The sequence below is a fragment of the Scleropages formosus genome, chromosome 3, assembly GCF_900964775.1.
Source record: "Scleropages formosus chromosome 3, fSclFor1.1, whole genome shotgun sequence".
In the NCBI taxonomy this organism is placed as follows: Eukaryota; Metazoa; Chordata; class Actinopteri; order Osteoglossiformes; family Osteoglossidae; genus Scleropages; species Scleropages formosus.
The window spans coordinates 17,292,737-17,318,919 of NC_041808.1; the positions used below are offsets into that span (position 1 = coordinate 17,292,737).

Here is a 26,183-nt window from a genome sequence, read left to right on the forward strand (position 1 = left end):
CACAATAGACTGAGAAGGTGAAGTGATCAGCTTTATGCAATCAGCTAAAGCAGGGGTTCCTGACCCTGGTCTTTACAGCTGACAACACAGTGTGCTTCCAGGTTTTGCAGCTAATGTTAGTGTTGAGCAACAAGGCTTCATCAGACCAATTATTAAATCAATTCAGAATGAAAACGGGACCAGGACCACAAACCCCCTCGAAAGAGGCTTAAGAATGCAGGTGTAGCTAATTTTACAAGTAGCTTTTACAATGTAATACAAAATCTCAATGCTAAACAGGTTCACACCATATATGAGCATGTACAGTCTGCTATCAGTTATGAGTGCATACTTTCATAAAAGCAGGAAACAGCAATCATTTCACACTACTCACTGCTTTGGGCAGCACACACTGAACACTTCTAAGCAATTTATTAGAACAAGGGTGTTTGCAGAAGGGAGGCTCAAGTCAGGAAGCCCAATGCAGCTGGACCTGACAGTTCTACAGCAACATTTCAGCCATCCGTCTGTACATCGCCTGCGAGTTTTACCAACACGAAGTACAAAGCTTGGTTTTGCTCATGGTAGTGTTCAGACTAAACCCCCAGGGTAAAAATTGCCCCATCACAGTCCAATTGTAATAATTTTTAAATATAGAGGTTAATTAGCAGGGTTAGCATTCATACATTCTGTAGCACTTGATTGTTCCACTTTGAACAATGTCTTTTTTCAGTAAATTATGCAGTAGTAGTGCTGCTGTGCAACAAGGGGAAAAAGGGAATCACAGAGGGAGGAGGGGGAGAGAAAAGAAAAAAAAAAAAAAAAAAAAAAAAAACACCTCACGGTATGGTGGGATTAACTCAGGAGCAGAATTGGTGCCAGTTCATATTGATTCCACTAAGGGAAGTGCAAGATATGGAGCTCAGCAGAAATCTATTGATGAAAAGAACCTCAAGTCTAAAAAGAACCAGTTTTAGAGAAGCAACTGACAAAATATTTAAAATGTCAAGTGGTCATTTTATACACATTCTAGTACTGGTTCTAAGGCTAAGTGATTGTTTTTATTTGAAGAAACCAGAACAGTATAGAAGTCAGGCCTTACACCCAAGAACAACACTTGGTGGAGTTCTCATACACACAGGCTAATGGTCCACCAGAATAAAATATCGAATAAAAACCCAGAGGGATATACTTACACTGCACAAATAGAAGAAAACATAGTTAAGAAAAATATCTTCATAGCAGGAGTACACTTTAGGTCTTTCACTTACTCTAAAAATATATATATATGAAAACCAAAGCACTTCTGTACATCTTTCTTTGATGCATCAACTTTTTAAGCATATTTTTGGTAGATCTAGTGGACCTACTGACATATAATCCCTACCACTTTGATAGTGTAATCCGTAGTGGGATAAAGGGGAACTTGTAATTGAATAGGGAAAAAAGCAACCATGGAACAGCATGAACTGATACTCTTCACACCTATATTTGGAAATGCATATTTTCAAGCAGCAATACAAAAAGTTAATGAATGCATAATCTCTGAAAAAAATACTGTATGAAAACATCCCTGCTACCGTGTTTTCTAAATACAAAACCTCTACCAATAATCTGCTTCAGTGTAGCAAGAGAAGTCTTTTTCCATTTTATCGTCTTTTAAAACCATTAAAATTCAGTCCCAAGTGTGAATGGTATGGATGACAGTCTTGTTTTTGTTTTTTGTTTTTTTTTTTTTTTCCTTTTTAAATTATAGAGTTGAAGGTTCCACTGCATGCAAGCCTCGTAGAAGGAGGGCCCGGAGGGGCGCGGGCTTCGGCTGACGACGGCCTCTTCAGGACAGGGCGGGGAACGCCTCTGGATCATCCACATTGGGAACAGAAGCACCGCTGGGCTGTGAATGGAACAGACAGAGGTGTTGAGCTGAGTGCCATCAGGAGACCCTTGTGTAAAACTCAAAATGGGTTTTTTCCCTACAAAATTTCAGAGTGGATCAAATTATTTCTTACAGAGAAGTGGGAAATACTCCCAGACAAAACATTTTCTGCCTTTTAAATGTTATATTTTTAAGTTTGTCTTCAGATCCTTCCTCACTGTCTTATGCATATTTCCCCAAACCGTTAGGCTTTACTTCCCATAGCATTATTGTTTCCAAGGTAACAGAGGTTAATAAACCAGACATATCAAAAAACAGCCAGACTGACTCCACTAACATACAAAAGCCTTCTGAGTTTGACAAGGAGTGTGTATCTCTGACCTGGAACATCTCATAAACGCAGCAGCGCTAACGCACAGAATAAATGACCTGCAGTGGAATTAAAATTACTGCATTATGGGCAAAATATTCTTGTATGGAATAAGCAGCCAGCTGAATAAAAAAGGGCATTTATCATCATAAGCTGCTGATGCAGTTTTTCCTGCAACCCGTTACACACAGGAGAAGTATACTCAGAAAGTGCATAAATGACAATACATCCTATGGAGGATAAAAACAAGACTTGTCTATGTACATGGTTTCACATCCAGCCCACCTTGTCAGGCCTGGCCCCACGCACTGGCCTGCCTCCACCACGGCCTCCCCTTCCACCGCGGGGTCCCCCACGGCCACGGCCCGGACGACCCAAGTCTCCAAAGTTTATCTCCAGCTGGGATGTGATGTCATTGGCCGGCTTTCGGAAGTGGTGCTCACCAGAGACCTCTTCGGCATTACCCTGCAGATGCACAACGCAATGAGCAAGGCTGTGTAGCACAGTATTGTTTCAGCCAGCATTGCCTTTTCATTTTTGACTCAGAGATGGAGTAACAATATCAAAGTTGTATATTATGGGACCCAACGCATGCAAATAACAAAAGCATATAATATCCCCCAAGTCATGGTTATTCAGTATTTTCTAAGCAGCATGCCATGTATAACAAACACTATGCAGTTTTTATTCAGACATGCTGGTGCTTGACTAAAAAGCTGAGGTTTGCAATTTTGAAATAGCTCGTCATTATAGGCAACGTGCTGAAATTATATAAATTAAGAAATACTGCTAAAAATAGAACTATAGGGCATTTTGGCAGAAATTTGCCAAAATAATATTTTAAAATCAGTTATGAGTCAAATACCATTTTTAGCAAGTATGAACATCACTTTGGAGAAAAGAGTCTGCTAGATGAATAAATGTAAACTACCTGTGGGCTCATTATGACTCCAGTGTAAGTAGTTTAAACTTACATTTATTTATTTAGCAGACTCTTCTCCAAAGCAACTTCCAATGAACTCTATGTAGTGTTATCAGCCCACACACCTTATTCACCAAGGTGACTTACACTGTTACATACACTACCTACAATGGGTCACTCATCCATACATCAGTGAAACACACTCTCGGTAACTCATACATTATATAAACTATCATCTCCCTTCATTGCTGGAAAATATTTTGATGATGAATTGCTGAGCATACACATATCAAATAAAGTTTTCATTTAAACCAATGATATTTAGGACACTGAAGTTCTTCATAAAAAGTCAAAGCATTCAATAATTTATATTTGTTTGGGACTGCCGTAAGAAAAGGGAAAAACAGACAATCGTAACTCTTTCAATTTGCATTTCTTAATCCTGTAACAAAACAATGTAAGAGAATGAGCATCTTGTAGTAAAGGTAGTCTTTGCATGTGTTCAAAGCAGGGGAGGAGAGAGGACACATGGGCTCCCTTTACATGACTGGCAAACCAACACCAATTAGGACCAACATAAAAGCTTCTGATTCATCCTGAGATAAAAACACAGCAGATAAGATTCTAAAGGGTTTGTGAAAACTCAGGAAAAAAATCTTAAATATAGATTGGATGTGTTTTAAACTGCAACCTCTATAAAGCTTCAGTTCCTGCATGACAGTGGCAGCTGCGTTGTGTAAAGTTCCAATCATACAAGTGCCAACACCACTGAACACAGACCTAAGCTACCCAAGGTGAGGTACTCACATCTTCACTCTTTGACTTGTGCAGAATGTAGCCCTTCTTCCACTGGCCGTCATTGCCTTCGTTGGGCTTCCGAATGTTGAACTCAGCCTTGGCCCGCTCTTTATCCTGCATAGCCTTCCACTCATCAAGGGTCATCTCTTTTGGGCCCTCATCCTTCACTTCCTCCACCTCGTTCTCCCTGGAGCACATGCCGAAAATGTTACGTCGAAGTAGTGTCACGCTCTCCACTGGGCAGATAAGTGCCATGTGACAAAAAGGAACAACTTTAAGTCACACCATGACGCACGGCACATAACACTTATTTTGAACAAATAAATGACATACAGCAGAAGTTATCAAATATCTTATCCATAGCAACAATTTCAAGAGCAAGTACTGTAGTGGGTGTAGACCTGGCAGTTCATCTTAACATGCAAGTCAGTAGAACAAGAATCCTCAATCACAGTTCTGGCAGGGTAGAATGCTCTCAAACTCTGCAATTAGTCATTCCAGATACACCTTAATTATTTAAAAATGGAAACATAACCCATCTAGGCAACTCTGAAAGATCCTCTGCAAGGTATCTATCACGACACGTACTTATTCTCAGAGTCAGCAGGTGCAGGCTCCTCTCCCTCATGGGTTTCCTCAGTAGCATTGGACTGGTCCAGTTCGCTGAAAAACAGCAAACAGGACATGTAAATTCCTCAGGTGTTAACCCTGTCAAAGTGGCTAAATACATCACCATTAGAGTGGATATCAAGTTTAAGTTATTGCTCCTGAAACAGTTAACTTACCCGCTTACCGTTTTGGCATGCACAATAGCAGTGTGAAAACCAATGACAAAATATTAAATTACTGCACTAGGCAAACATGAAATGTTTAATAAAAGCTAAGTATTCTAACATCAATACCAAGAATAACAAAAAAACCCCCAACAGTAAAACAGACTGCACACTGTACAAAATTTCAAACACAATCATGTAAATATTACCTAAGAAAAGCAAGTTAAAGAAACTAAAAAGTAAACTGTACCAATTAACATTTTCTGCAATTTTGTCTCGTAAACAATTGGACATGACATGAAAGGTTGAAAAACTAGTATTCAACTGATAATATAACTGACAATATACCTCAAATTGCTGACAATTTCAACAGATGGGGAACTTACTGCAGCCCAGAAGAACAGGACAAGATATGTTGTGTGAATAAAGGTATCCGGAAGACTCACGTCAGCTCATCCTTAACTGTGCCCCAATTGTGAGATCCACTGCCGCCACGCTTCTCCTCAGATTTCAGGCTGCTGAACCAAAAACAAAACTGGCCTTAGAGCTTTGGTGATAAAATGAGCAAACATTTTTAAAACAAGATGTCCACAAATGACTTACGATTTGTCGCTTCCGCTGTGCCGGTCAAATTCACGTTTCCCACGAGAGTCAAAGCCATCTCCTCTGCCCATGCCACGTCCACGGCCTCGACCACCGCGGCCTCCACCACGCCCACGAGGAGGCCTGTCCCCAACAGACCTGCAGGACACAGTCACTACTGTTGAGCCACAAACACAAACCTTACAAAATGACCCTGCTTTAATACTATTCTGTATTATTTAATTACCAGTGACCTGTAACCACCTGTCACATTTACTTACGTTAACCGTAAACACACTACTCAATGTACCCATTTCCAAACCCACAGTGCTCTACCAGATATGGCGATGGCCCGTTGTGCTAAAGGTATGTTACATTTACCTGCATATTATGCAAGTCAGGCCTGAAGAAAAGAAACAAGGCTTTGTCAGGGGGAAAAGTAATCTTTTGCATATCAGCATTAGCACAACAAGCCACATGGAAAATTATTCTAAGAGCTTGCAGTTTAAAAAAAAAAATAAAATCCCTGGCACCACTAACAGCTATGATTTTTTAAAAATGTTACTTACAGCCATGTATAACAGCTGCATTCTTACCGCAAACGTTTTCATAGTATCACAACCCAAAAGATGGACAGTTTCATTGTGACCAATTAAGCTCCTCCAGGAAAAGCAAATTTAACCCTGCAGTGAAGGAATCGACAGTACACAATAGTATAACCGCTTACTTCTCTGCCGAGAACTCTGCTCCCTCTGGCTTGTCCTCAGAAGGCTTGTCAAAGCGGCGCTCACGCGGCGGCCTCCTGTCTGGTCGCCGATCCACAGGGCGCCCTTCCCCCGGAGCCCCCTGTGACTGGGAGGCCTGCTGCCCTGGATGGGGGGACTGCTGATCCGGTCGTCGACCAACCCTCCTGATACCTGAAATAAATCACAGCAGCTCCTACAAACAATGATAACTTAAATGACCAAAAAAAAAAAAAAAAAAAAAAACCTTAGACTTTCTTGGGAGGAATTCATATTAGGCACAGAAAGCCTAAATGCTACTCTGCATTGACAACAAAAAGGAAAGTCATAACTAAAGACTGTGTGACAGGATTATATAAATAGCGGCTTTTAAATATTTACCTACGAAGCCTAACTTGCCTTTCTATGAAGTGTGAAAGCAGGCTGTCACACTCCAAACGTGTCCAAAGAGGAGCAGGCTGGTATGACACACCACCCGGTCCCCACCCACTACAAAACAAAACTTCTTTGTGAGAACTGAAAAGCTAATCTGAGACCACATGGGTCTGAGCAGACAAACAGCTAATACAAAGAGGAGAGGCACTTTTCAGTGCACAACTGGCTGCGTGAAAGCCAAGGAAGTCCGGTATTGCCCTTATAATTATGCATGCTCTTGCATTTATCGCTTCCCAGCCTAGGCTGCGTCTCTAAGCAAACCTGGAGTAGGAACACCATGCCAAAGCAGTGTGTTGCAGAGATAAAGAGAGTGAGGGTCACATTTAAAGCGGGGAAAACGCGGCTTTTTCAATGAGCCACCGCGTCACGAGCGGCCCCACAGCGTGACGTCGTGATCCACACGCTCACAAGTTTAAGCCAATCGGAACCAAACTTAACTAAGGGCTCACGCGCCGAAGCAAGGCCGCCGCCGCCCGACCCATCGGAACCGGGCGACCGCCAGATCGCCGACCGACGGTCAATTATCGGATGTACTAGCGCGATCAGGAGACGGGGTTGTACAGTCTCACACACACATACACACCCGGGGCACGGCACACTTAAAACCGTACACTGCACGGTAACTTAATGTAAACGTTAAGCATTTCACGTAACAAATCCGTGGAATCGATCTCTGGGGCTGTGTGTTCAGCCAGGAGCTCGCGAGCGGGCTCGCTTATCACCCTGTGCCCAAAAAATGCGCAGTTACTATTGAAATCTCCCGGCCTAAGGTACGAAACGAAGAAGCTAGCGGAAAACACAGAGATTCGCGCCTGGCTTTTTGCTGGGAAAGGAAAGCAGTGCGAGTAACTAAGCACGACGACATAATCATGTAAAATCATGCAGCTGAGTCAAACTTGACAGCTCTACGCAGCGTTACACAAGACAAGTCAAGTATTCAAGTACTACTGGCCGTCAACGCACGGCGTGGGCCATCCTCCTCGAACCTGCTCACAACAGGAACCATGTTCATGTTGACCTCATGGGAGTACGCTGCAGCAACACTGCCATGATCCAGCCATATTATTCGTGAGCCGCGTAACAGTACGTTCCTTCCATTCCAAGCAACCCTTACCCTCTTTTTTGAGAGACACTGGAGCCTGGGATTCTTCCTTCTTGTCGAGAAGGGGATTCTTCCTGTCTTTCTGGGATTCTTTTTTCGGCTGCTTGGCGGCTTGAGCTGCAGTCTTGGCGGTACTGGCCGCGGCCGCGTCCTTCTTCTTGTTTTCTGCAGCCTTTAACACTTCGAACGGGTCGGACTCGTCGTCAAATAGCTGGTCGAACCGATTGGTTACGACGCAGCCGAAGCCTTCTTGCAGATGTCCGGGCATGATGGCGCCCCTTCAGCGGGATTCTCCTCCGATTCTACGGGGCTTGACGCGAACAACTCGCTGGGTTAATACCTCAAGATGGCCGGGAAAGAGACCTTCTTCTCTTCCGGCGCGATTGACATCCGGGACTGTTGTACTGACCCTTCATGGGGTATGTAGTTTTTTTCACAAAGCCACATACTAATGAGAAGTGCATCCTATGTCAGCTCAAAAACTACAAGTTCCACAGTACCCATATAACATCGACGGCTTGGGTATTTCTCTACGTTTTTCTAAATATGCCACCCCCTATCAGCATGTTCACTGTTGGTAAACTAAGAATGCTAGGAAAGAAAGACATGTGTTGTAACGGTGTAGTGTAACGCTTCATACCCTCAGATCAACGGTGCCTCCCGTAAATGACTAAACCAAAACTACATTTAAATTTCTGTGAATGGTGTTGTAACCCAAACGCAACTAGTATTGCTTTGAAAAGTGCACCTAGACGGTTTCGTCAGTTATTTAAACTGTGAGATTCTGTCAGCCCATTTTTGACACTGAGTCAGAAATACCCATTATTGTATTCTGTGGTACATTGATCTCACGTTTGAATGAACAATTCGAGTTATTATTCTTCCCAAATGAAATACACCACATGGCATAGGCTGTCGAGCAGCATGAAATAATTTTATTTTCTTGCATTTGCAAATGTCTGCATAGCTTACAAGCACAAAAAAAAGAACACTAAACAAAATCAACCATTTGATTAAAATCAGTGAAACGAGTCCATTAACCTTAGGTTGAAAGGAAAAAGCATATTCAGCATTATCTCTTGCCCATTGTCAAAATCACTGCCTGAAAAGCACTTTTAATAATGTTTTCCATATACCTGGCAGTGGAGATGCTAATTACACTCACAACCAATGTCACTGCAGCAGTGCAGAGAATTTTGCAAGAACAATTTGCCATCGGTGAGAAATGCATTTGAAAATGAATGGATTTATAATTACACTAAAAACAACACTTTTCCAAGAGGCTTCACGCACACCCCGGCTTCGCCTGAGCTGCTACATTGCTACAAGTGACCAAGGCAAAAAGTCAAGTCACAAAATGTAGAGACTAGCACCTATTAGTGTGGTGTCGTGCAGTGTTTTACCTGACTTCATCCTCATTCTGTCCTGTCTTCTTTGTGAATGCATTTAGCACCTTATGAAATATACACTACTCAAAATTCCAAAAATTGGCCAACACTTTACGCGTGTACAGTTTATACAGCATTGGTCAGTTCTTACCAACATTTATATTATAGTAACAACTATTAATTTTCCATGGTGTAGCCCTTCTTAGGAATCCGTCTTTGACGATAAATGCTTGTACAGTTGTTAACTTGTAAAACAAAACTGGTATTTACCTGGGACAACTATGACCTCACAAATCTGTGCGAATATATTATGCATGCAGCCAGAAACACAGAAATTTCACACTTCATGTTATGTAACTATCCTAGTCACCTTGTTTCAATAATTTTTACCAATATTTCTAAATTTTTAAGGTAAAATATTAATTAAAATAATCCCCAGGTAAAAACAGAATAGGGAAATTTGTAATTCTCAAGAGGTTTGGGATATTTATGCTCTTAGGACATAGTTTTATTTTTCATCTAATCAATTCATGGCATATGAATCACCACAGTTACTATTTTAATCTCTGTGCATAATTTATCTGGAGGATGTGATACTGAATGCAATAGCAACAGCAAAATGCCTTGAAATGCCTTAATTTGAGTACTGTAATCACTATGACCAGGTTAATAATGACTGACCTTCATCTGCTATGGATTGGACTCACTTGGACATCGTTACCCCTTCACACAGTCGAAAATAGGGGGTGTGTTTAAAAACTGACTATGTGTTCAGAGTTGCCCTATAAAAGCTACTGAAATGTGGAAAATGGTCCCAATGAATAACTGGTGTAAATTCAATAAGGAATATTCAGCTACAGCTCATAAATGTAAAGCTCTTTTAAAAGTATCATTGTGGTTAAGATATTGTCCAGGGTCAGAAATGTCCTCCTCTTCATTCCTGACCTTCTTACACATTTTTTTTTCAAGTTGCAGTAATTTTTCATAGAGGGCCTCTGCCATATCTTCATCCACATCCAACTGAAAACCATAGAAAGAACATCAATTTGAATTAGTTTAATTAACTGAGCAAACATTTTTTAGTTGCCATTCAAGTTAAATGAAGTTTGAACAAATTCTTTCATGAAAAAAGAATTAGGTTAAAATATTTTTTGTCAGACTTTAAAATCAATACGGCGAGACACCAAATGGCCGATAGGTACAGCAGCTCCATACATCAATTGCTCGGCAGCTTCGCTCAGCAAAACTCCATAGATAACAGCTACCAGATGGGCTTAGCTATTCCCCTGTTAAAATAACATATTTTGCTTCGTATCAAATACAGATAAGCTGCTTATATGACTGAAAAAGTTCCAGTCTTTTACGGTTATTCCTTACTCATTGTTCCTGTAAACAACACAAATAAAAGCACAACTATGATACACACTAAGGTCCTCAAGTCCTGCTTCCTGAAAGAAGCTTGTATTTTACAATGATTTAAGTAACAGAGTTAATAGTTACATGTTAATAGTTTATTTCTCTAAGGACTTAAGACTCCCAAAAACCTTCCCTTTTGTTGTAATACTTTTGATAAAAGTAGTTCTGCTGAATTGTTCCTCCTGTACAAATTACTCAATTGTGTAACTGGTTAAATAACTAAGTAGCTTAACTCCATAAGACGCACTGGAGAAAAGTATGAGCTAAGTGAATTAACAGCAACAATGATAATAAAGCTGTTTCAGTTGTGATATTATGTACGTAACAATCAATAGTTGTGTCTGGCTGAGACTATCGATACAATAGGAGACGTTCTCCTATATTGCATGTGTTAAGCATAAGTAAGTTTCTATACAGAGTTAAAAGAATTTATTGGATTCTGCAACCTTCTTAAATGTTCCTATGAATGTTTATTCCACGTTTACTTTGTTTTTATTGTCTTGAATGAAGTGTGATGAGTGACCCATTGTAAGAAGTGTATCTAGCATTGTAAGTCACCGACTAACACTATATAGAGTTCACTGGAAGTCGCTTTGGAGTAATGCGTCTGCTAAATAAATAAATGTAAAATAATGACTGCTCTAAACTGATAACCAGGGACAGGAGCTGTGTTGTTGGGAATGACCTGTGTGCAGCTGAGTGCATTTGTGTGGCTGTAATGCCTGTTGCGTCTTTGTTAAGGGTCTGTGAAGCAATTCCAAAAAACTGGTGGTTCATGTCTGGGGCAGCTGATAGTGTATTGGTTATAACTGCTGCCTCTGGATACAAAGGTTGCAGTAATACCCCTAAGCAAAGTACTTACTCTAAACTGCCCCAGTGAAATTACCCAGCTATATAAATGGGTAAATAATGGTAAGTAGCTTAACACTGTAAGTCACTCTGGAGAAAAGCACCAGCTAAATGGAATAAATGTAAAGGTTTTAGAATGTTATTTACTCTCTTTCATTACATAACTCTACTAAACCCAGAATTCACCAGTAAAATACCCAGATTTAAAAATGAATAAAAATAATGATATACAATAATAATTTAAGAAAATTATGAGAGGGGGAGCTTGTACTGAATCACCTCTGTAGAATGAGAGGAATGAAAGGTATGACTGGCTCTACCTTGCGAGCCTCTATGTAGTTTTTCCCCATGCCTGATGTTAAACTGTGGTATTTTGCTACTGGATCCAGTGACTCTGGTTTCTGCTGGAACAGCCAGCACTGTAAGAAAACAAACGTGATACTTCAGAAACATGGGACACATAAAGTGGCATGTGTTGGCAGAACATACTACTTTCTGTTTGGTTTTGGGTTAATCTGTCACAACAAAAAGTGTAAATGATAATAATAATTTTAAATTAGTATACAGACAACAAAGCAGGGATGAATAACAGTTTAGTCTGTCTTCTGATCTTACAAAGACAGACATCATAATACTGATAAAAAGTTTCTGAGGACATGGACACATACCAATGCCTCCGCTCCGTTGTATGGTGCCAGTGTAAATGTGTTGGTGAGGATTCGGATCTACAAACATGAAGTTAACAAAAGGCATTACTTAGCTATGTTTCTTCACTTTGCTAATGCAACAGCGTGCTACTGATCAGCTTCCCTTACATAATGAGAGCAATTCCCTCTTGCCATATGATTTTGGGATAGACAGTTTTTTAATGTTGTAATTTTTATGTTTTATTCTCTTGATCTTTTATTATTGTAATTTTTCATTATGGATATTTATTGTAAATTGCTCTAGAGTTGTAACCCTTATGTCTTTCTCCTTTATTGCGAAGTACTTTTGAGCATCTGCTTATAAACACACAATATGAAAAAATAGTATTTCATTTAATTTCGGATCACAGTGATTTCTAAGACATTCTTGCGGGCTCTGAAGAAGTAGAGAAAGAGCAGGCTATTCACCAGCCACATGATGGGCATGAGGAGTGTCCAAACTGAGGAGGGCAAGATACCATAGGTGAGATTGGTCATCACCACTCCTGGACATATCACTGATGAGTAGAGCCCCTGGCAAAGCAAAACAGCATTCACAGATGAGCTATTACAGTTCCAAAACATGTCTTGAGAGAAATCACTAACACCATGCCCTTTGTACTTCCTAAGCTTTCGTTTTCAACTACGGATATTTACATTTATTCATTTAGCAGATGCTTTTGTCCGAAGCGACGTACATCTCAGCAAAAGTATAATTTATGCATTACATTAAGAGAAAGAGACACAGCTGCAGACATAGAAGTCTCAAGTAAACCTAGTTTGTTACCTACCACTTGCTGCGCCGATGTTCATCGTTCAAGTAGGTGCATAAAACACAGGATAGACAAATCCTGATACCCTCGTACCACACACACACACATTTTCTAAACCGCTTGTCCCATACGGGGTCGCGGGGAAGCGAAGCCTAACCCGGCAACACAGGGCATAAGGCCAGAGGGGGAGGGGACGCACCCAGGACGGGACGCCAGTCCGTCGCAAGGCACCCCAAGCGGGACTCGAACCCCAGACCCACTGGAGAGCAGGACCCAGTCCAATCCACTGCACCACCGCGCCCCCTCACCATTTTTTAAAATAACAATTTAAAGTTAAATTTAATAAATAACATAGAACTGATTTTTCAAACTCAGACATGTAAGTATTGTTAGTGAAACTACTAAACACTTTACAGTATAAACACTACAGTTGAGAGTAAAGGAGTGTGTCTTAGTTGTATTCTTTGCAAATCCATGAGAGTTTCTTAAGTTCCTGTGATGTAGGAAAAGCTGATCTGTTTTCAAATACCACTAAACCTTGAGGTGAAAAATATCTTAAGGATTACATTTTATTCCCTCTGGCCATTATTTTTTATCGAAAGTCCTCTTGGAATGCGGCATATATGAGCAATGATACCACTCCAGCTGAATCCAATAGGTCGGCTGTAAACATGAGAAAACCGACAGCGTGATAACCTCACCTTGTTGTTGTAGTGCCTGTTCAGGGCCACACTGAGAAGGTCAGAGGCATACTTGGAAGAACTGTAAGGCTCAGACCCCTTTTTGTGCTGGATGTCATCCAGGCTGAAGGCTGACCTCCTGGCGTTGTTGGACGAGGTCCAGATCAGCTGGGAAGTCAGGCCAGGCTGGCACAAGACTGGCTCAAGTTCCCTTGTCTTGACCACATGAGAAAAGGCAGCAGTTTTCAGAAGCCCCATGTGAGTGGCTTGTGCTCAGCACCACGTTGTTGACACAGATCCACAGTCACAAAATAATTTTCTGCTTGATGGAATGAGGAGCATTAATAATGCATCGTGACTCACTTGGGGAAAGAATGTGGTAGGAACAAAGTTTAACCTATTATTGTTTAGCAGTACTTCAGAAACAGTTTAAAGCCCTGACAAAGTACCAAGGGTTTTGCATAAGTGTTACTTAATTCTGGTTCCACAGTGGCCCCTGCTGACAGATTCTCGGTACACATCATAAATGCTTTATTGGGCTCCTCAGGTTTCGGACTCCGGAGATCAGTACTTTCCACATAGTGGATTAGATGACACTTAACTTCTGAACATTTTTTTGAAAAACTTTTTCCCCCTGAAATTTTGACTCTGTCTTGACAGCTCGGCAGTTACGCACAGTTTAATATCTCCAGGTAGAAAAGCACCATGTTTACTCAAACGTGTTGCACAGTACTTTTTATGCATTTCCGATTGCTTTATTTTTGGGGAGTACGACCTTTATTCCTGTAGGCTAACCCATATTCAAGTAAGTACAGTAGAGATGATATGTGAGGTAGGTGAGGACTGTAGACTGAGGACTCACCAGCAAGAAGTGACCAAAGATATTAGTGGCAAAAACTTCCTGCAGTCCATCTGAAGTCAGTCGGTCTTCCTGTGTAAGGAGGCCATCTGCGGTGGCAAACATCCTAACAACATTTCTGCAACATAACACAAAGCACAATATCAAAAAACCTGCAATGAAAATTAGGATTACAACACCCGAGTCGTAAAACGCTTGTATAGATGGCAACAGTGCGCAAACAAAGCTAAAAATCAGGATTGAAAATTATAGTGGTATACCTGGAGAAAATACCCTTGAAAAGGGCTTTGAAGTTCAATTTCGGGTTTGGCATAATCCCAGCATTGAGGTACAGGTAGTCCAGTCTGTTATACCTGTGTAATGTGCAGAGAATTTATTTCGCTACCGTTGAAAGGCATTGTTGCAGAGCGGCAGAGAAGGAAGTCTGTTTCGCAGTTAGATGGGGGACGGGGCTGCCGCACCTCATCTTGAACTCCTGTGCTGCTTTGAGGACCGAGCGAACGCTGCTGACATCAAGTTGAAGGAGCGCGATGTCGGCATCGGCGTGGGAGGCCAGCAGGCCGTTGCGGGCAGCCTCTCCTTTCCGCACGTTCCTGCAGGCCATGCACAGGTGCACCTGGCTGTCCAGGGACAGGAGGCGCTCGCACAGAACGAGGCCGAGGCCGCTGCGAAAGAAAAAAGGCACGCGTACACGCGGCAGAGGTGAGAGGGAGGAACGCCGTGCGCCGCGTCTTGGCTCACGTGAGCGCCTTGCATAACACGGCTCGCATTAATTCATGCCAAAGCACTTAATCTCTTTCCAGCACCTCACACCAGGCTGGGGCCTGTGCATCACTATTCACTTCAGTGTTCATCTTAACAGTCCATTCATTATGAAATGACTCAAGGCATGAAATTCCATTTTCAAAAATGTCTAAATCGTGAAGGTGCAGTTTGAAATAGTTCTCAGTTGTACAATCACACAGATTTGTGCTTCACTGTACTTGTGACGTCATGATACCCTCATTAGGATTAACTAACTAGCAATACAATGATGAATTATGAAGATTACATTCAGGTTAAGTGCTAGACAACATAAAAAATAACATTATATAAGTAAAAGACAGTAAAGAGCCAAATAAGTTTTTTTTTTTTTTTTTTTTGTTTTTTCTTTTTACACAAACTTGTTTTTCAAAACTTTAACTTTGGAAGTCCATTCATTCAGAACTCGTTTCCTTTTTTTTTGTAGTTTGCCTTCGTTACCGTCACCGTGTGTCTGCCGGTTGGACATGTAGTGTTGAGGACACTCACTCACTCACCCACTGGCACCTGTCACTAGAACAACTTTCCGCATGATGGACACCGCAACCGCCCTCTCGCCTCACCGCCGACTGACTCCACGACAGCGAAGGTAACTACGGAAGGGCAGCGCAGCACAACTCTACGCTCCGCTCCACGCGGCGACGGGCGTCACCTTTCCCATCACCAGTCATCGCTGCAGCCTATTGAAACGCCCTACGCAAAACACCGCTGTGGTGTGATTGGATGTCACAGACTCTACAGCCAATCAGATGTTTCAGCTACGGTCAGCTGCTTGAGTCAAAACACGTGTACGGAAAAACCAGAATATTCGTAATATTAAACCTGGCGAATAGGGCTACCCATTACTACTATTGCGATGATTTCTTGTAGTAGTGGAGTTCCGACGGTATTTTCTATGAAGCGTCTTACATAAACGTTACAGCTGTCTGAAGAAATTACACAATTACGAAAACGGAGCATTTAGACAAGTTCCGAAATTTGCATCAGTATTCATAACTAGACTTTAATGATGCTGTGGCGCGTGTCGCCGTGGGCTTGGATGAGGCGAAGAAGGACGCAGAGGTAGCGTTTATTACGAACGATTTATTTGAACACCAGCACCAAGGAAATAATGCTCTTGGAGTGAGAAACCCATTTTCTCCAGAACCTGCACCCAGAGCCAGCCTTCCCAGCCTGCTTAACACTCTGAGGCTCTCTTTTACCATACTGGCAGACACAGTCACCCCATCATTTTCCCCAGAAGTGCCCCCAGTGGTTGCACACCCACATTTCACATTATTCCCCATAATGCAACTATTTACATTTAGGAGTTTCCCTCCTAAAACAGTAACGTGGAGTCATTACAATACTGTATACACTATACAGTACAATACAGTGTAAATGTAGTAGTCCCTCTGACACACATTGTACCCAGTGCTGCTTCAGCGGTACTTGAGTTTACAGAGCCGGCTTCCTCAGTCATATCAAAAACTATTAGAAGGAAAAGTCTCTCTGTTTTACTGGGTTTTAGAAATAATGTAGCATCCCCCCATAGAGCTACTGGAAACTGGCTCGACAGACGGGATAGAAGGAACGTGCTCTTTATTGAAAGCATACATATCTCCAACAGCAGTCTTAACAAAAACACTTCAGACAGTACAAGACACAGAACGCCTCAGAATCCCCCTGGGTCACTCCCAGCCCCCCAGCTGCACCCTATGGTTAAGGGGTTCCCCCCGGGACTCCCCAGAATCCCACTCTCAAACACTGAACATAAATAGGACGACAACCAATCAGAAACCACACACAACTATGTACACACACATAAGCACTAATGCCAACTATTTACACATTTACTCCCCTCAGCGCTGTTACATTGCCCCTCCTTTAGCAGTCGGCCGTCCCGGCGACTGTCGACCCCGAAAGTACAAAGTCCCTGAGGTGCAGAGGCAACCGGCACACCCTCCTGGGTCTGTGCGGGGACGGTGAGCCCGCTGGACCTGGTGGACTCTCTCCGGGAGGCCCCGGTGCAGGTTCCTTGGGATGGTAGGGGGCGAGCCTGTCACGGTGTAGAACCACCGGCCGACGCCCTGGCCCCATCCACACCCTGTAGACGACATCCGACAGCCGACCCAAAATCACGCAGGGACCCACCCAGCTGTCTGTGAGCTTAGGGCAGAGCCCGCGTTTCCTCCGGGGATTGTATACCCACACCCGGTCTCCTGGGGCCAGTGGGCACCCGCGACACTGCGTGTCGTATGCGCGCTTCTGCCGCCCGCCGGCCTCCGTCAGATGGCGCCTGGCAAAAGCGTGCGTGGACTCCAAACGTCGCCGCAGTTGCCGAAGGTACTCCGGACCCACTTCACCCCCCACCTCGGGCTCCGGCGGACTGCCGAAAGCCAAGTCCACCGGAGTCCTCAGCTCGCGTCTGAACATGAGCAGGGCAGGGGTGCAGCCGGTGGACTCCTGGACAGCAGAGCGGCACGCCCACAGGACCAGGGGCAGGTGTCTGTTCCAGTCGCGCTGATGTCGGGAGGTAAGCACAGAGAGCTGTGTGGTGAGTGTTCGGTTGAAACGCTCCACCAGCCCGTCGCTCTGTGGATGAAGGGGCGTGGTGCGCGTCTTCCGCACCCCCAGCCCATCGCACACCTCTTTCATAACTTGTGACTCAAAGTTCCTGCCCTGGTCACTGTGCAGGTTCTCTGGCGCCCCAAAACGGCAGAACATCTCCTCCACCAACTGCTCCGCTGTGGTCGCGGCACTCTGGTCCGGTACCGTGTACGCCTCGGGCCACTTGGTGAAGTAGTCCATGGCCACGAGCACGTAGCGGTTTCCCCGATCAGTGTGGGGAAAGGGTCCAAGCACATCCACGCCCACGCGCTCCATTGGGGCGCCCGACTGAAGTCGTTGCAGGGGGGCATGCGACCGGTCACTGGGGCCCTTACGCGCCGTGCAGGCATCGCAGCAGTGCACGAACAGCTCCACGTCTTGGCGACACCCCGCCCAGTGAAACCGCTGGCGCAGCCAGTGCAGCGTCTTCGCCACACCGAAGTGCCCAATGCCAGCAGGACCATGCACTCGCTGCAACACGTCTTCCTTGAGGCTACGGGGGACGAGAAGCTGCCACAGGACTTGGCCGGGCACTGGCCCCTCCCAACGCCGATACAGCAGCCCCCCCCTCACCTCACGGCTGTCCCACTGTGAGCAGTACGACTTGACGGTGGGTCCGTGTGGGACCACAGCAGTCCAGGGTGGGCGCTGCCCCGACTGCAGGAAGCCCCGCACCACCGCCAGCTCTGGATCGGCTTCCTGGGCCCGGCGGAACAGCTCTGTGTCGTCAGCGGATCCCCCATCGCTCGCCGCATCTGCCGCCAGCACAACGCAGGTCTCTTCTGCAGTCGCTCGCCGCTCCTCCAGCCGAACGCAGTGCCTGCACGAGCCTGCACTGCAAGGGCGCCGAGAAAGTGAGTCGGCGTTGGCGTGCAGGCATCCTGGCCGGTGTTGGACCTCAAAGTCATACCCCTGCAGCAGCTCCAGCCACCGTGCTATCTGCCCCTCTGGCTCCTTGAAGTTTAGGAGCCATGTGAGCGAGGCGTGGTCGGTCCGCAACAGGAACCTGGTCCCATAGAGGTAGGGACGAAAATGTTTAATCCCTGCCACCACGGCCAGGAGCTCTCGCCGCGTGACACAGTAGTTCTTCTCTGGGCGACTCAGCCGGCGGCTGTAGAATGCGACCACCCTCTCACCTCCATCTCCCGCCTGCGATAACACAGCTCCAATGCCTTGATCGCTGGCGTCCGTGTCCACGATGAAAGTCCTCCCAGGGATCGGGAGAGCCAGGACAGGGGCAGACGCCAGAGCCTCCCTCAGGCGGTGAAAGGTGGCTGCGCACTCAGGGGTCCACTCGAACGGGGTGCCCTTAGCAGTGAGGCGGTGCAGTGGTGCTGTGATGTCTGCAAAACCACGCACAAAGCGGCGATAATACGACGCCAGCCCCAGGAAACTCTGCAACTCTGACACGTTCTCTGGGGCTGGCCAGTCTCGCACCTGCCGCACCTTCTCAGGGTTCGTGGACACTCCATTCGCGTCCACAACGTGGCCCAGGAATTTCACCTGCCGCTGGAGGAGGTTGCACTTCGCGGGGTGCAGTTTCAGCCCGGCCGCACGGATGGCAGCAAACACCTCCTTCAGATTTGCCAGCGCAGACTCAAAGGAGGAGGCGTGTACCAGCAGGTCGTCCAGGTAGACGATGCACCGGCTCCTGGGCACATCTGACAGGACCCGCTCCATCAGCCGTTCAAAGGTGGCGGCCGCGTTACACAGGCCAAAAGGCATGACCGTGAAGTGCCAGAGGCCCCGCGCCAGGGTGAATGCTGTCTTCTCCCGGGCCTCTGGCGCCAAAGCGACTTGCCAGTAGCCACTCCTCAGGTCCAGAGAGCTGAACCACTGTGCCCCCGCGATGCAGTCCAACGCATCGTCAATGCGTGAGAGGGGATAGGAGTCCTGTTTGGTTACCGCATTCAGGCAACGATAATCCACGCAGAACCGCCAGCTGCCGTCCTTCTTTTGCACCAGGACCGCCGGCGCTGACCAGGGGCTGCTGGAGGGCTCAATGATGCCCGCTGCCGCCATCTCTCTCACCTTTTCCTCCGCAATCTGCCTCTTCGCCAGCGCTAGGCGATGCGGCCGCAGGCGGATGGGGGCCGCGCCACCTGTCTCAATGTGGTGCCGCACCAGGTCTGTTTTGGTGCAGTCTTCATCCCGGGCTGCGAAGATGTCCATGAAGGTGTTCAGGAGCTCCCTCAACTGCTCTCGCTGACCCTCTTCTAACTCCGCCCCGCTGCGCTGCCACAGCATCTGCACCGCTTCACGAGTCGTCACCGAGGGCTGCGTGACGCACCCTGCATCAGAGGAGCCCCTGCTGTGTGCCTTGGGCTCTCCCTCAACTGCCATTTGGTGCGCAGCCCCGGTCCCCTCCACTCGTGAACTGGCGGAGAGGGCGCGTGTTCTGAGGTTCTTTCGCCGCCGCCGCATGTGAGTGAGGGCAATGTTCTCACCTGCCAGCTGTAGCGACCGTCTGCCCAGGTCCAGCACCGCCCCCGCCTCGGCCAGGAGATCCATTCCTACGATGCACGGATCCTGGATCTCCGCGAGCCAGAACTCGTGCTCCAGCAGCTGGTTGCCCACAGCCACACGCAAACGTCTTTTCCCCCACATCGCCACGGTCTCTCCTGTGACCATGCGCAGGCTTGCTGACGCCTCGGTCCATCCCTTGGGGGGATGGTGCGCCGTTCCAGGCAGCACCCCGTTGCGGACGATCGAGATTGTAGACCCCGTGTCCACGAGGGCTTCGCAGGGCACGCCCTCTATTAGGCAGGGTAGCCGCAGGCAGCGGAGTTTCCCCAGGCGTCCCACCGGGAACAAGGGTACGCCCCAAGAAGGGGCGGACTCACAGGGCGAAACCCCCCTCACGGCGTCGCCCCTCTGCCGTTTCCCTGAGGTGACGCGGGGGCGGGCTCTCTGCAGTGGCGCGCCTGGTGACCTCGCTTCCGACAACGCCAGCAGGTAATAGGCGGCCGTTGGTGCGCAGGCGGTGCCTCGACTTGGCGCGCAGCTTCTCCCTCCACCTCGTCATCAGTGACGTCCTCCAGGGAGCGGCAAGAATGCGCGGGCTCCTTCGCCTCCCGTAGGACGGCTTCCGCGCGTTCCGCCTCTCGCTGCGCCGCCTCCAGGTTAGCTGGGGCAGCAAGCCTAACGTGCTGCTGCAGGCGTTCTGGGGCGAGCGCTCGGAGGAATGCCTGCAGCGCCAAGTCTTCTTGGATAGCTGCGGGGTATTGCGGGTACGCCCGCCGCGCCAGGAGCTGGATATCCGCGGCCAGCGCTCCCAGGGCTTCGCCTTTGCCGCGTCGTCTCGCTGTGAGCTGTCCGCGATAATAGTCCGCTGTTTCGTGTTGGCCGAAACGGCGTCTCAGGGCAGCCGTGAGCGCGGGCAGCTCGTGGTGTTGGTCCGCTCTCACGTCTGGCAGCACGGTCAGCGCTTTCCCCTCCAAGGCTAGCCCCAGCTGTGCTGCTGTAGTTGCCGCGTCCCAGCCGTTGTGCCGCGCTGCTAGGTGAAGCTGTGCCTCGTAGGTTTCCCACGGCTCCGTCCCCGAATACCGCGGCAGGCAGAGCGCTGTTCGCTGCGGTGTTTCCCCCGAGGCTGCCGTCCTGGGAGGTGGTTGGGGAATACCTCTTTCTCTGCACACCGTCGTGAGGGAAGCCTCTCGCCGGCATAGTGGTGACAGTCCCCACAGCTGGTCCAAAGCGGCCAGCAGTTCCAAAGTCTTCTGCAGAATGTCTTCGATCTCCCGAGAACATTCTCTTCCCCGGTTGGTTCTTGGGGTTTGCTCGCTCAGAGCGTGCTCTATCCCACTCCTGACACCAATGTAGTGTCCCCCCATAGAGCTACTGGAAACTGGCTCGACAGACGGGGTAGAAGGAACGTGCTCTTTATTGAAAGCATACATATCTCCAACAGCAGTCTTAACAAAGACACTTCAGACAGTACAAGACACAGAACACCTCAGAATCCCCCTGGGTCACTCCCAGCCCCCCAGCTGCACCCTATGGTTAAGGGGTTCTCCCCGGGACTCCCCAGAATCCCACTCTCAAACACTGAACATAAATAGGACGACAACCAATCGGAAACCACACACAACTATGTACACACACATAAACACTAATGCCAACTATTTACACATTTACCCCCCTCAGCGCTGTTACAATAAGAACTGAATGAGTAAACAGTTGAGGAGAGGAAAAGAAAAAAGCTCATAAGAAGTTGTCAATATTGAGGAGACTAAAACATACTAGTAGTACTAATGGGGAGTATATTTTTATACCGATCAACCACAACATTAAAACAACTGACAGGTAAAGTGAATAACATTGATTATCTCGTTACAACAGCATCTGTGAAGGGGTGGGAATATATTAGGCAGCAAGTGAACAGTTAGTTGTTAAATGTGAATTGTTGGAAGCAGGAAAAATGGGCAAGTGTAAGGATCTGAGCAATTTTGACAAGGGCCAAATTGTCAACTGGGTTAGCATATCTCCAAAACAGCAGGTCTTATGGGGTGTTCCCGGTATGCAGTGGTTAGTACCTACCCAAAGTGGTCCAAGCAAAGAAAACCGGCGACAGGTCATGGGCGCCCAAGGATCATTGATGCATGTGGGGAGCAAAGGCTAGACCGTCTGGTCTGATCCCACAGAAGAGCTACTATAGCACAAATTGCTGAAAACCTTAATGCTGACCATGATAGAAAGATGTCAGTACACACAGTAGATTGCAGATTACTGTGTAGCTGCAGACATGTCAGAGTGCCCATACTGACCCCTGTCCACTGCTGAAAATGCCTGCAATGGGCACGTGGGCATCAGAACTGAACCATGGAGCAATGGAAGAAGGGGGCCTGGTCTGATGAATCACATTTTCTTTTAGATCATGTGGATGGCTGGGTGTGTATGCGTTGTTTACCTGGGGAAGAGATGGCAGCGGGATGCACTATGGGCAGAAGGCAAGCTGGTGGAGGCGGTGTGATACTCTGGCCAATGTTATGCTGGGAACCATTGAGTCCTGGTGTTCATATGTATGATACTTTGACACGTACCACCTTCCTAAAGATTTTTGCAGACCACGTACATCCCTTCATGGCAACGGTATTCCCTGATAGCATTGGCCTCTTTCAGCAGGATAATGCGCCCTGCCACACGGCAAAAATTGTTCAAGAATGATTTGAGGAACATGAGAAAGAGTTCAAGGTGTCGACTTGGCCTCCAAAATCCCCAGATCGCAATCCGATTGAGCATCTGTGGGATGTGTTGGAAAAACAAGTCCGATCCATGGAGGCCCCACCTCCCAACTTAGAGGACATAAAGGATCTACTGATAACGTCTTGGTGCCAGATACCACAGGACACCTTCAGAGGTCTTGTGGAGTCCATGCCTCGATAGGTCAGAGCTGTTTTGGCGGCACGAGAGGGACCCACGCAATATTAGGCTGGAGGTTTTAATGTTTTGGCTGATCAGTGTAGATCAAACTATAATAGTCACATCCGAGCATTCTAAATGGCAAAATATTTTTAAAAATGCATAAGTAAGAATGGAACAAGGAAGCTCTTGAATGAAGAGTATTTATTTTACAAGCCATACAACAAAAGACAAACATGTATTAGCAAATGGAAGCACATGTATTAAAAATACAATCTAAACAATTTACTTTGGTCTGAGAACAAAACAGATAAACATGTGACTAATGTTTTGGTTGGCAAATATTTTTCCAATCATTTCATACATTTTTTTAGTGTTGTGTTATTTAACTGCAACCAACACAAATCTCTGTGGTAAGTTCATATTAGCACCTGAAAGCACTGTGTGTCAAAAATCTATTGAATAATACAGGTCAGATTTCAGCTTGTACCATAAAATTCCCTAAATAATTTACGTAGAACTATTTGTTAAAGTCCTTGACCTATTCTGCTCCATGCACCTTTTAAATTGCCCTTAATGTATTAGAGCCATTTAGCTGTATCTGTAACATTCTGTTTTTGGTTGTTTTAATTGTCAGCTCTAAAACCTGTCTTTTCACTCATTTTATATAAGCAACAAAAGCCAAAATTAAAAAATAAGTAGTACCTTTAAATTTGCTGCACAAATTTGCCACATTGCCAAAGATGATGCAATATATATCATATTTATTAAATAATACATGTTAATTTTTCAAATTAGTTTTTCTTCCTCAGGATTTACCTTTGCCCAAACTATTTACCACCCTGTAACCTTCTCTCATGTTTGAGTAGCAAAGATTGTACAGCTAGAGATCAAACACATGTGGCTGTAGATTCAGGTTTTCTGACATTTCTACAGAATGAATCTGGAAAAGATTCGGACTGTGACAGGCTTATAAATGTTTTTGACTATATTCCAGCACTTTGAATGTGATACAAAATAATAGCCTTGGAGTTAAAGTGCAGAATGTCATTAAAGTGCAGAATGTCATATGCGGAATGCCAGTGATACTGGATGAACAGCTTTGAAATTACAGGGCTCTCATGTATACAGCTGACCCATTTCAGAGAGACTAAAGTGATGGAATAATTGGCCTCAAAGTTGTTTCTTGTAAGGTCTTCCCACCTGGTACTCAGATCTAAAGGACTGTGGTCCACAGCTACTGTAGTGCAACTTCATCATCCAGTTTTGCCATTCTTAATTCACTAACAACAAATATTAAAATAAATATATATAGTACTGTATATATTTAAAGGTTTTGTTCAGTACTTGGCTTTTCATTAGATCATACACTTATTTCAGTACCTCCATAATGATATGTTTAGCACTAAATGTATAAACTATTTTTGGTAATAGTTTTTTTTTGAAAAAGTAAGCTAAAATCATAATAGAAATGCTTATAAATAGTTATGCAACATACATATATAACACTGTACTGATTCGGAAACACTAATATCACTGAAAAAAGTTATTTCATTATGCCAGTAACATTTACTTGTTTCAAACCTCAATAAATCAACCATTCATATGCATTTTTACATGAATGAAACCCTCAAAATAAAACTAAATGCTCTGAGATGGTTGGATGTTTCCTGCATGGTTAAAACACCAAATGAATTTCTCTGCGAAGTGTATGTTGACATATAAATATGTTTTACAACTAGTTCATTATAATTTTTTTCATTACAACAACGATACGAGAAGATTGCTACATTTTGCTAGTTTTTCTTCTGTAACATCACTATATGTCCTATAGAAAACTACTTTAGCATGTACTGTACAGAAAGACTGTCAGGAATTCCTGACAAACATTATTTACACAGTCATCACACTCTTGTACATACAGAATCAAGACCATCTCACCCTTCAAAGGAAATGGAGCAAACTGTTGAGTTAGCCGCTGGCAGCTTGGAGCCAAGCGGAAACAGGCGGTGAAGGTGGAGATGAGGACGAGGCCCCGCCTGGCCCTATACTAGACACCCCAGAAGTGTTTGGTGGATCTCTTGGAAAGACGGCCGTTCATTTGTGTTCCTCTGCCAGCAGCTCAACATGAGCTTGTAGATGGGGTCAGGGCAGCAGGCTGGCTGGGGCAGGTAGATCTGGGAGCCACAAGAAATACATTCAGCTAAGCTTGGTCCTTGTGCCACAAACATCTGAGTTTTGAATTTTTGGAAGGTAAACATTTTTCAGTTTTTTACATTTGTTGTTGCGTTTTCTTTATTTTGGAAAGACCCGTTTTTCCGTACCTTGATGTTATTTGGCAGTAATAACAAACCCTAACAGAGAAGAAATTCAATACCAGATTAATTCAGTCCACTTCCACCACAATGTTTATAGTTTGTATCTATTGTTCTTGAGTCTTGGTGATCAGCAACTAGATGACAAATATTCCTTGTTTTTATGGGATAGATCAGTCAACAATCAGTACTGGACAGTGTTATGTGGAGACAAAACGTTTATGTTTTCATTCATTTTGTATTAGTTTTAATTAGGATGTACAAACCCCATTTCCGAAAAAGTTGGGATATTTTCTAAAGTGCAATAAAAACAAGAATCTTCGATTTGTTCATTCTCTTGAACCTGTATTTGATCAAAGTACAAAGAAGAGATTTTCTGTTTTCACTGACCAAATTAATTATATTTTGTGTATATAAACAAATTTAGAATTTGATGCCTGCAACACACTCAAAAAAGGTGAGACAGAGGCATGTTTACCACCATGTTACATCACCTTTCCTTTTAATTACTTAAGTACCTTGATGGCAGCATATGTCTCTCTAAAATCCTAATATATGCCCCCGTGTCAATGGCACCTTCACACATATGCAAGTCACCCATGCCGTGGGCAGTGATGCACCCCCATACCATCACAGATGCTGACTTTTGCACCTTTCACTGATAACAGTCTGGATGGTCTTTTTCATCTTTGGCATGGAGAACTCGATGTCCATTTTTGTCCAAAACAAGCTGAAACGTGGGCTCATCTGACCACAGCACACGTTTCCGCTGCCTTTCGGTACATCTGAGATGAGCTCGGGCCCAGGGAACTCGGCAGCATTTCTATATACAATTGATGTATGGCTTCCTCCTTGCGTAATAGAGTTTCTGGTTGTATTTCTGGATGCA

The 26,183-nt window shown here is 45.2% G+C and overlaps 3 protein-coding genes across 5 annotated transcripts in view; all 3 read right to left on the minus strand.

Annotated features, from left to right (window-relative positions):
* Positions 1-392: 392 nt before the first annotated feature.
* LOC108935176 (plasminogen activator inhibitor 1 RNA-binding protein-like) lies at positions 393-7,956 on the minus strand. 2 transcript variants are annotated; one of them, XM_018753559.2, is made up of 8 exons: positions 7,593-7,956; positions 6,028-6,217; positions 5,322-5,459; positions 5,165-5,233; positions 4,534-4,608; positions 3,955-4,132; positions 2,511-2,690; positions 393-1,873 (listed from the first exon to the last, which is right to left on the minus strand). In XM_018753559.2, the coding sequence occupies exons 1-8, from the start codon at positions 7,846-7,848 to the stop codon at positions 1,814-1,816; spliced, it is 1,146 nt and encodes a 381-aa protein (XP_018609075.1). In that variant the 5' UTR covers positions 7,849-7,956; the 3' UTR covers positions 393-1,813. The 2 variants fall into 2 exon arrangements, with proteins under 2 accessions (XP_018609075.1, XP_018609074.1); XM_018753558.2 differs by having other exon boundaries at positions 5,165-5,236.
* A 934-nt stretch (positions 7,957-8,890) lies between these two features.
* On the minus strand, positions 8,891-15,674 carry hsd17b7 (hydroxysteroid (17-beta) dehydrogenase 7). Its single transcript, XM_018753560.2, has 9 exons — positions 15,530-15,674; positions 14,693-14,896; positions 14,492-14,584; positions 14,235-14,349; positions 13,394-13,588; positions 12,349-12,453; positions 11,902-11,958; positions 11,554-11,652; positions 8,891-9,988 (listed from the first exon to the last, which is right to left on the minus strand). The coding sequence occupies exons 1-9, from the start codon at positions 15,562-15,564 to the stop codon at positions 9,830-9,832; spliced, it is 1,062 nt and encodes a 353-aa protein (XP_018609076.2). The 5' UTR covers positions 15,565-15,674; the 3' UTR covers positions 8,891-9,829.
* An 8,869-nt stretch (positions 15,675-24,543) lies between these two features.
* Positions 24,544-26,183, minus strand: part of LOC108934925 (discoidin domain-containing receptor 2-like) — a 29,910-nt gene continuing 28,270 nt past the window's right edge. For both annotated transcript variants that reach the window (XM_018753145.2, XM_018753144.2), the window contains one exon: positions 24,544-25,156. In XM_018753145.2, coding sequence (XP_018608661.2) covers positions 25,025-25,156 — 132 coding nt within the window. In that variant the 3' untranslated portion in view covers positions 24,544-25,024. The remainder of the gene's footprint in view (positions 25,157-26,183) is intronic.

Excerpts from the sequence above, each read along its gene's own strand:
- LOC108935176 (XM_018753558.2), bottom strand. The coding sequence starts at position 7,848 with ATGCCCGGACATCTGCAAGAAGGCTTCGGCTGCGTCGTAACCAATCGG. Across the intron at positions 6,218-7,592 it reads AGTGTCTCTCAAAAAAGAGG|GTATCAGGAGGGTTGGTCGA; the intron begins GTAAGGGTTGCT and ends GATTTATTTCAG. Across the intron at positions 4,133-4,533 it reads CCTGCTGACTCTGAGAATAA|GGAGAACGAGGTGGAGGAAG; the intron begins GTACGTGTCGTG and ends CATGTGCTCCAG.
- hsd17b7 (XM_018753560.2), bottom strand. The coding sequence starts at position 15,564 with ATGCGGAAAGTTGTTCTAGTGACAGGTGCCAGTGG. Across the intron at positions 14,350-14,491 it reads TTCAAGGGTATTTTCTCCAG|AAATGTTGTTAGGATGTTTG; the intron begins GTATACCACTAT and ends GTTATGTTGCAG. Across the intron at positions 11,959-12,348 it reads TCATGCCCATCATGTGGCTG|ATCCGAATCCTCACCAACAC; the intron begins GTGAATAGCCTG and ends TCATGTTTGTAG.